General features: G+C 45.3%; 1 protein-coding gene across 1 annotated transcript; it reads right to left on the bottom strand.

Annotated features, from left to right (window-relative positions):
* Positions 1-937: 937 nt before the first annotated feature.
* Positions 938-9,831, bottom strand: LOC108919896 (E3 ubiquitin-protein ligase RNF126-like). The gene is made up of 9 exons (XM_018728267.2): positions 9,730-9,831; positions 7,418-7,476; positions 7,217-7,280; positions 6,653-6,888; positions 5,808-5,876; positions 5,638-5,707; positions 5,406-5,499; positions 2,492-2,607; positions 938-2,063 (listed from the first exon to the last, which is right to left on the bottom strand). The coding sequence occupies exons 1-9, from the start codon at positions 9,802-9,804 to the stop codon at positions 1,914-1,916; spliced, it is 933 nt and encodes a 310-aa protein (XP_018583783.1). The 5' UTR covers positions 9,805-9,831; the 3' UTR covers positions 938-1,913.
* Positions 9,832-10,361: the final 530 nt, after the last annotated feature.

Genomic DNA, 10,361 nt, shown 5'->3' with positions numbered 1-10,361 from the left:
TTTTCGCAATAACTTATCGCGACTGCAAACTTCGAGAGCGCAGTCAGTTAATTGACCTGTTAACTGGAGCTTCATTATACTTCAGAGGCCCCGATCTTTTCCCCCTGATTTCTTCGTTAAAAAACTCTATAATATCCTGCAAAGGGCCCGAATTCCCTCTCGAAAAAACACCTTTCAGTCATCCCCAAGTCAGTGTTCAGCTTACCTGAGTTCCTCCTCCCCCCGGGAAAACATATTTCTGTATGACCAACAAGTCAAGGATGAATGGATGGAAGGTTATTTACAGTGGGACTGTTTCCAACTTGGCCTATTCATTGTGCACCTGCTCCACGCGTACGACGTTTCCACCGTTTCGCAATATCGCCACCCAGCGTCCATTAACAGGTACTGCTACAAAGGGTTACGTCACCGAGGCCACATAAAGTACAGTACTGTGGTTGTACATACAGAGTGGTAAATCAGTGCATGCCAAATGTACCACTATCAGCCATTCATTTTAATACCCAAAACGTGAACAGCACTAACAGTGAGGAATAGTCTCCAAAACAGTTCTACAGAACATCTACTGAAAACAGCATAATTGCACATTTTCTATATTTTTGAGAGATACTTTAATGTTCTGAAATAGATTTTTTTCTAATATCTGTTTTGTTTTTAATCATCAGTTGAAACATCTATTTTTGCAGCGAGGAGGTTTTAAAGAGCCACGTGGCTTTAGGGGCACAAGGCGGCAGTCGTGCCGCAAACACAGCCCCCTGTGAAGCCGCCTTGGAAGCACCCAATTCTCATGAGTTTCACCATCTCTCATGGGTCTTTTATGGCTTTACATCATCAGCAATTCATATATATTTCACTTAGTTTTTATTGGTTTTTACAAAATTCATTAACTTAGAATAAGTTAAAAAAAAAAAAAAAAAAAAAAAAAAAAAACCTTGGAAATTCCAAAATTTTCCCTAAATTCACTGAATATGTAAGAAAAATGCTGAGTGTGTGAATGAATGAAAATAGGTTTTTCTAAACAGTTTTAGGGACCGTCTAGGATGTTGAAGAAACCTTAAGTGCGTTTAAAAAGTTTTTGAAAAATTAGCAGTTTTTTTGGCATTGCTCCTTGTATCCGAGTTACACACTCTATTGGACTGTAAAACACGAGGCTGATAATGTAATGAAAGGATGCCAAGTGCTATTCTGTTCATAAATTAATGTAAAATCATGCAATCCAAAAAGCAAATAAAGGGTTTCTGAACATGGTCTACATAATTTCAGTAACCTTAATAAAATCCGTCTCGATTCAGACGAAAATTCTCCGGAAAAAAATGGCAAACTTAAAACCTTAATCAAATGCACACACTCAGCCCCCCCCAACCAACCCAAATATACCATTGTTTCCTTTGACTGTACAGATACAGTAAGTGTTCATTTAAAAATAAGAATATGTACACATATTTCCCCTTTCCACAAGTACCTGTACAGTCAAAGGAGTACTAAAAAAAAAAACTCATATACATTTGCACATAAAATAAGTTTACTCCTCAGTCTCCAGGAGCAAGGGCATAAAAACGTCTCCTCTAAGTACGGTAAACTGTGTTTGGGTGATGCTTGTTTTACTTTTGTTCCCTAGCAGTCCGTCACAAAATCAGACTGTCCAAATTCCTGTCTCCGTGCCGTTCTTCCAGCGCGGCCGGGCCGTTTCCGAAAAGCACAGGCCTGATTTCACAGACAGTGGAAAGCGGTGAGGAGGGATGGCTTCTCCAGTTCATGGCAAAAGGGGCATATTAGCAGGAGAGAAAGGGAAAGAACTGCATGGATTCAATTTAACCCGTTCTTCGTCACAAGAAGTGCTCTCTTGATTTCTCAGGCTGGATCAACGGGCCAGAAAACGGGGGATTATATACGGATGACTGCGCAGGGCAGTTTTACGAATTATTGGCGGCGTTCTCATTACTTGGTGAATTGGAGGAGGAAGAGGAAGTAGAGGAGGAGAAGTTCATCCCTGACAGGCCTGGAGGATTCGTGGCTGTGTTCTGTCCACTTAGGCTTTTCCGGCAAACTGGACATGTGTCGTGCTGTAGCATGGGGGGGACAAAAAGGACACCACTCAGAGTCAACCTACTTAAGAGCCAAGAGGCAGATAAAATTCCACACTGTTACTAAAATCACATTAAAAAACACACACACACACACACACACACACACACACACACACACACACACACACACACACACACTTTCAGAACCGCTTGTCCCATACGGGGTCACGGGGGAACCGGAGCCTACCCGGTAACACAGGGCGTAAGGCCGGAGGGGGAGGGGACACACCCAGGATGGGACGCCAGTCCGTCGCAAGGCACCCGAAGCGGGACTCGAACCCCAGACCCACCGGAGAGCAGGACTGTGGTCCAACCCACTGCGCCACCGCACCCCCTCACATTAAAACAGCTTTCTCCATATCATCCACAGTAGTACAGACAGACAGATTAAAAAAAGGCCTTACCTGTTCCAGCCAAGGTACTATACAATCATTGTGAAATAAATGGTTGCATGGAAGTTGCCTGACATGTTCCCCTGAGCTATAATCTTCTTTACACACTGGACATTCAAGACCTGAGCCTGAAAGAAGAAACACACAGCGTACACATTCCAAAGGTTCAAGCCAATATCCACATGTACCCTTACAAGTCAATATCCTCAGCATCAGTATGAGAGCTTAAGAACATAAGAAGTGCCGTTGACAGTAAAGGTGGTCCCCGATTCACGATGGGTTGACTTACGATTTTTTACGACTTTACGATAGTGCAACAGCAATAGACATTCGGTAGAAACTACTTTGAATTTTGCCCGAGCAACTGATATGGGGTACGATACTTTCTCGCGATGCTGGTCAGCGGCAGCAATCCACATCTCCCAGTCTGTCACGCAGAGGTGTGTATTAGGTGTATTAAATACATCTTCGACTTACAATATTTTCAACTTATGATGGGTTTCGTGGAACGTAACCTCATCGTAAATCAGGGACCACCTGTATTCACTTAATCACATTCGCAAGCTCCTAAAATTTCATCCGCTTGTGAAAGTCACACCAATCTCTGTCTTCATCTTCTCACAACTGCTGCACTTCATTCATGTTTACTGGCTGCACCATCTGTGGCTAGGCAATATAATAAAAACTATTTTTTAAATTAAGAAAATTTCATGTGCATGGAAGGCGATGCAAAAATGATTTCTTATAAAATAAAAACACAAGGTGGAAGGAAAAAACTATTTGTGGAAGGAAAACATTTTGCAATTAAACAATTTGCAAACGAGAAATGGAAAAAGCAAATAAATGATGAAATACATTTACATTTATTTATTTAGCAGACAGTGTTATCAGCCCACACACCTTATTCACTGCAGTGATTTACACTGCTAGATACACTACTTACAATGGGTCACTCATCTGTACATCAGTGGAAAACACTCTCTCTGTCACACATACAATGGGTGAACCTGAACAGCATGTCTTTGGACTGTGAGAGGAAACCAGAGCACCCAGAGGAAACCCACGCAGACACAGGGAGAACATGCAAACTCCACACAGACTGAGTGGGGATCGAACCCACGTCCTCTCGCACCACCCAGGCGCTGCGAGACAGCGGCGCTACTTGCTGTGCCACGTGGCGCCCCAATAATAAATGTCATCAATGTAAAAATGCACAGTGTGTGCCAAGAAAGTGAATGTCAGCGATACAAGAGCAGTCAAAAGTATGAGTACACCTGGAAATCCTGAGCAATACTTGTACAGGATGGACTGCACAGAGGAGTTACACGTACATTTATTAACAGAGCAGACGCTATGCTCCAGCGCGACGTACGTCTCGGAGAACAGTCCGACACCACACTACGCTGTGAGTTAGAGCATGAAAGCAAAAGCAAAGCAACTGCCAAATGTCCTGCGTGTCGGGAAAACACAAGGTTTACTGCCCAAACCTGGTAACAATCTCGTGGGGCCGGGGGGGGGGGGCGGCATTTCTAGCAAAACAAGTCGTAACTGCTGACTAGTACTTTGTTTCTTTAAACATTCACATCATGGCATCTTTCATTATTTGCAGCCATTGTAAACACTAAGTGGAGTACGAGCTCACTTGTGATATATTGAAGATACTGAGCTGTAGTGTGGGTGAGGGTACAGAACGAGCCGCTCTGACAGTGGCGTGTCCGAGTGCCCCACTACTGTGTAACTGTCACCTTTCTAAAGCGTCTTTTCTAATGTTGACCTTACTGCGAGTTGTCTCAGTGTCAGGTTACAGTTTTTGTACACACTTCATTTTTGAAAGCAAATTGAGACCTTTTTCAGTTGTCCCCGTTGCCTGTCAATATTCATTTGTCAGTTGAAACAAAATCAGTGCCAACAACTCTTAGTAGTGTAACAAATGGACCACATATTCCGAAAAGGGCGAACATTTCAGTGGCTGCGCTTTAAAAATTAAGGAGTATGAAATAAAAATGTCACGCTAAGTACCTACATATCAGGCCACGGTAACAACACCTGGCACTTACCAACCCAGTACCATTTCCGTTGTTTCATGGCACTACCTTATTTCACCTCCATATACTTCATCTCTTGCAGTGCCATGATAAATTCATTTTATCCTGATTAAAGTAGAGGGTACAGTACAATATTTTTTCTTTGCTATAATTCATCCTCCACTTACTCTTGGCATCATCAGCAATAACTTTAAAAGAAAGCGTCGTCTCTAACTTGTGAACCTCAATAAAAAAAAAAAAAAAAGTTTGTGGACAGAACGTGTACAGGTAGTTACTGAGCTATTTTGAAGGTCTCAGCATAGGTTTATAATTAAACAGAAACAAGTGTCAGTTTCAAAAAACAAGCCATTCCTCTTTGAATTGAACCGTAAAGAACAATGAAGGATTACTCCTCTCAAAATATGAATGCATGTTCAAGACAATGACAAATTATCCAAGAAATTGACTCAAATCTCAAATGAATACATAAAAAAATATATTTGTCACAAAATCAGACTGGCTTCTGTTGTTTCATGATTTAAAAAATTTGCTTCTTTTCTCCATTTCTGACAGATTTAATAGATGATACTAATGTACTGGTTAAACTATGTATCCGAGAAAGAAATCAAACAGAAGAAACCACATTAAGTTTCCACTAGCAGATGTGTGTTAATCACTCTAATAAAGTGTGGGAGAGCATCTCCCTAGAAGCACATGACTTGGATCCAGTTACATAACTTTCAGTGAATTACACAGATTAGCATAAGCAGGTACCTAAAAGCTGTAGGGATCATACACATGTATGTTGGCCATTTCCATAAGTAATGTTCCTTAAAATGTAAAGGTAAATTAAATGAGAATCCACGATGTGGTTGTGGAGCAGAAGATCTCAGTTCACTCACCAACGTGTTCTTCTGTAATTTGGACAGTGGGCAGATTCTTGATCTTCTCCCTGTCTGCTGGTGGTGGCCCAGTATTCTCAAATTGATTTAATAACTGAAAGAAGAGTCGATAAACGTATCTGCAGCTGGTGCCCGAACAGGGGATAACAGGTGGTTTTTTCCTAAACAAACCTGTGCCTCTTTCACTGTACAGAAAGCAAATGGAGTTTGGAGTCGTATAACGCAGTTGTACCTGTGTAATAATGGCGTCAAGTCCATTGGCTCCCCATGCATAGTCCATTGGGTTCGAGTGAAGCATGCCCCTGCAGAAAGGAAACGCAAACATCACTGCACGAACCTGCGTATAAGGTTCTGCACTCAGTGTATCCCGATTAGGACAGCGCACTTGTATCGTTTACATACCAGGGTCCCACTGCAATATTCGGCATTGCCGTCGGCGCGATAATTCCATTCACTAACTGCTGAATAATCCTGTGTACAGAACAGAGCACGGTTATGTCAGTTTCAGGACACGTCGCACAATAAAATGTGATTATTAACACGATCGACAACTTTTGGGCCTAATGAAAGAATTGCAGAAAACGCACTCATCTTTTTTAGAACTGACTACTGTAATGCTCTCCTCGCTGGCCCGACAAGCTCCAATACGTTCACAACTGAGCAGCTAGAATCCTGACCAAGTCCTGTGCAAACAAGCACACACGTGTGTTACAATCCCTGCATTTTCCTGTCACCCTTCCAGTTGACTTCTAAATGTTCGAGGTACCTACGACGCTCTACAGGGCTTGGCGCCTCTGCGTCTCTCTCACCTATCGCTCTGCGAGTTGCTCGCACTCAACGGGAGACACCCCTTTTTCCTGCTCTACACTCAAACCGTGTAAAACGCGTCCAGAGCATGAGATCTGCCTACTCTGGGCGTGTTTAAATTCGGTTTCACGTGCCACATGTTTTAAAACACCAATAAACACAAAAGGTAACATGCTCCCTTTTTCTATCCGTTTCCTCCCCTTATTCATCTTACAATTATTTTCTATTCATTCTGACATTTATTCTATTTGTTTGCTTTGGAGTTGAAGCCCTTCTATGTTTCTTCGCTATGGCGAAGCACTTTGAGAAGCTGGTTTGAGACACTACAGCTCTGGCGGTGCTGCTGACTGTCTTCAGTAGACACGTCCCCCGTGGCAGAAGTATAAAGACACAGAGGGAATTTTCCCAAAGCGGCAGGTGCTGGAAGCGGGCACACGTACCCCTCGAGTGTGGGCACTCCTTCAGGCCTGCCCGCCTGCCTCCGTGGCATGTGGCGTGCTCTGGGCTGCCTGGCTCCGTAGCGCTGCCGGGATGCCAGCTCCCGTTCCCGCCGGTTTTCTGCATCGCGGTTGTCCTCCGGGGGCAATCCCGTTCCAAAGTCGAAGGTCTCATCGAAAACCCCAAGAGCAAACTGCCCATAGCCCGGGGGGAATGTAAACAAGTGCTGGTCCAAATTCTGGGAGGAAGGAACACAGCACCAGTAAAACAATGTGGCACTAAGAAGCACAACCTGCTACACCACGTATACTTGATGTCACGTGTCCATATCTGGCCCCATTCTATTCATTGTAACCTACATCAAGAACAGGGGGACTGACTCTCAGGGGCATGCTGTACATTTTGACTCATTTTATATTTTGTAGCGCGCTCGCTCTCAACGTTTCGCGGCCAAGTCCTTCACCTCCAACGATGCGCAAACGAGGCAGAGGCGCAGCAGGGTAACATTAGCGCAGAAGGCAATGCTGAAGAGGGAATACAAAGAAGAGTGACAATGGCTTTCAGACCTGAAAAGGGTGCTGGTTTTGATCGCTGGCAGAGGCAGTGGTGGACGTGGACCCATTTTCGGCACTAGCCAAGAAGAGAAACACGACAGGCCGTCACTTCAGGTTCACACCTCACCCTAAATCACAGATGAACAGCCTGGACATACTGCTCACACCGCCTGTCCTACACATTTTTCCAGTCAAAGCCTTTATTCCAAATACCTTCTGTCCTCTGGTAGCTCTTCAATAAAGCCAGACTCACACTGTGGGCAAGTGTAGTCCTGCAAAGCAACAACACAGACACTGCCATCAGCATCAGGATATATTACATTTACAGTGTCCTTTTATATGGTGCCTTATAACCAATGTGAGAGCTTTGTGAAGGTTCGAAGGATCCCTTGGAGTGTCCTAACACACTGACCCCCCCCAAAAGATTAAAAAAAAAAAGTACATAAAGGCCCACGTAAATATATGTGACATGATTAAAATAGTGGAATACAGTTATTATGTAAAGCATTTCAATAAGAAAGGGACATTTAACCCATTATGGGAACACATGGTGTCATCACATTCTAGTACTTGCTCTCGAATACCCTTTTTGTGGCTGTGTTTTGTAGGCTGTGTTCCTCTACATGCCATCGCAACGCACCAGATGGCTACAGGTGGAATCAGAACAGAGCAAATGAATGTGAAACTAAGAAGAAAAACATCCCATTTTCAAAACTACCACGCATACTGTGAGAGCCTGCCTTTAGTATGACATCGGGACCCGGGGGAGAGGGCATTTCCGAACTGCCACGTTCAACTAGCTAACCCAAGGAAGGCATTTAGTTAAACGCAAGTCTTACATTACATTTTCACCTTGAAAGCATTCATAAAAATAACTCAGACAGAAGATTTCGTACACTAGGATGGTGACGGACCCCGAACACACACATAAAAGTGTGAACTAGTCACTTGAGCGAAGCATATGCCACTTTAAACAAACGACAATATACTCAAATGCTTATTTAATTTATTGCTGCCCCTATAGCCAGTGTGTCCAGTATAATCTCTAGTGTCTAATGTTTACTCGTCTCAGGGGACAGTGTAAATTACATGCCTTATTTTCTTTATTTATACCGTATGGAAATCTTTTTTTGACATAGTGTGTATTGTCTGTGTGTTATATTAACATTTATCTGACACTTCCTTCCAAAGTGACTTACAGTGTTACAATTATTTACCCATTTATTCAGCTGGGTAATTTTACTAGAGCAATTTAGGGTAAGTACCTTGCTCAAGGGTACTACAGATGGAGGTGGGATTCGGACTTGTGACCTTTGGGTCCAAAAGCAGTCGTTTTTTAACCACTACGCCACCAGCTGCCCTGTGTATATGGTGTGTGTGTGTGTATTTTGGACCGTGCAGCACGGAGGTCCAAAGGGAAGCGGAATGTCCTTCTTCTCCTCCATGTGTCCCTGTCCTAGTAGATGGACAAAGTTCACAGAACCGACGAGTCCGGCGTGTCCAAACGGAAAGGAACCGCCGAACACTTTTCCACAGTCTGTTTTACCAAAGGCCCCACAGCACAGGTCGCGCGCTGGACCCCGCAGAAACACACACGGCGGCTCGAGAACTCACCACGTGTCACGTGACACGCCGTGGGATTCGACCCTGACCACTGTGCTGCGCGTGACCACCGAGTGTCTGTTCCAAGGTGATCCGCTCGGCCAATAAGGAGTCATGTGTGAGCTCACTCTCTCTCTCTCTCACACACACACACACACACACACACAAGCTTTGTACAGGAGAGCGAAGGAACATTCTGTGACCTTCCTGAAAGTGCCGCGCGCGCTTCCATTATATATTACGCGGACAACACGACACAATGTGCTCAATGACAGCGCGCGCTCCCGCACACGCGCGCGCACACACACACACACACGCACGTGTCAGTTGAGTGCCCTCACTCACACCCCTCTCTCGCCACTCCGGCCGGGAGCCTTGAGCTGCTGGGTCGGTAGCCTAAGTAGGTCCGCGCGAGGCGACTGATCATCATGTGGCTGCAGCCCCTCCAACATGATTGTACCACACACACCGTCAGCGCGCGCGGAGAGAGGAACGGAAGAGTAGAGAGTCTCGCACACGACACGACACGACCGCGGCACCGCACCGCTGCTCCCGAGCCGAGCTCGTTCACTCACCTCGTCCCGTTCTTCCCTCGCTCCTCCGCCGTGAGACTAGAGCCGCGGACGCACCTGCCCCTGGCTGTCGCGGTTACGGAGACCGCAACGGAACGGGCGGCAATCGAAGCGCAGTCGGCCGCTGTAATTGGGACGGGGTGCTCGCGAGTACGAGGCCTCGGAGGCTCGTGCCAGGCAGCTAGCGAGCTAAAGCTAACGGCGGGAGCGCCGTGCTGGCTCCAGAGTTAGCCAAGCGGCGAAACGAAAGAGGCGACAGCGAAACGCCTCCTCTCCGTGTCGGCTCGCTGCCCAAGCATCATGTGTCTCACCCGGGACGCGACACCTCCACCCCGCATCCGCGGTACTTACCGGCAGGCGAGGGCTGATCTCAGCCGAACATCGGTGACAGAAAAACCGGCTAGGCTGCAGGGGAGCTTCCGCCATCTTTCGTCTCGCTGTAACGCAGACAAAACGGAGAGGGAGCGCGTACGGCACGCGCCGGAGGTCAAAAAGCATCAGCTCACGGGAATTTTCGAAACGCCAATGATCAGAGTACAATGCCGGTGACACGGGAAACTGGGGGAAAACAGTGTCAATGAGGCGAAATACCACTGAGCGAAGTGGGTGACGAGACACGTAGCGAAAATACGTAAAACAAGGCAATGGCATGAAAACAATTGACTATAATTTCTCTACATGAATCCGAATGTTTTGTAACTAAAAAAACAGAATAATTATAATATAAGAGCGCTAAGGCAGGGACAACCCCCTCATGACCATGTTCCAGCAACCCAATTAACTCCGCTAAGTACTATTCATAAAATTTCTTCATATTATGTACATGAATGTTGATACTGCTCAAAGGAAAAATCATGCCTCAAGCTGAACAAAGAAACAGTAACAGGCCTATTTTTTTTTAAACATTTGCGCAAACAAACCTTAACCACGATTTTAACCGGAGGATATTGCGTCTTTTACCACTAGGGGTCGCTTCTGGGCGC

The sequence above is a fragment of the Scleropages formosus genome, chromosome 9 (assembly GCF_900964775.1).
Source record: "Scleropages formosus chromosome 9, fSclFor1.1, whole genome shotgun sequence".
Taxonomy (NCBI): domain Eukaryota; kingdom Metazoa; phylum Chordata; class Actinopteri; order Osteoglossiformes; family Osteoglossidae; genus Scleropages; species Scleropages formosus.
The sequence above is the reverse complement of the archived record's forward strand: the minus strand, read 5'-3'. Positions and strand labels throughout refer to the sequence as shown.

Excerpts from the sequence above, each read along its gene's own strand:
- LOC108919896 (XM_018728267.2), bottom strand. The coding sequence starts at position 9,804 with ATGGCGGAAGCTCCCCTGCAGCCTAGCCGGTTTTTCTGTCACCGATGT. Across the intron at positions 7,477-9,729 it reads AGATCAGCCCTCGCCTGCCG|GACTACACTTGCCCACAGTG; the intron begins GTAAGTACCGCG and ends GTTGCTTTGCAG. Across the intron at positions 2,064-2,491 it reads TAGTACCTTGGCTGGAACAG|CACGACACATGTCCAGTTTG; the intron begins GTAAGGCCTTTT and ends CCCATGCTACAG.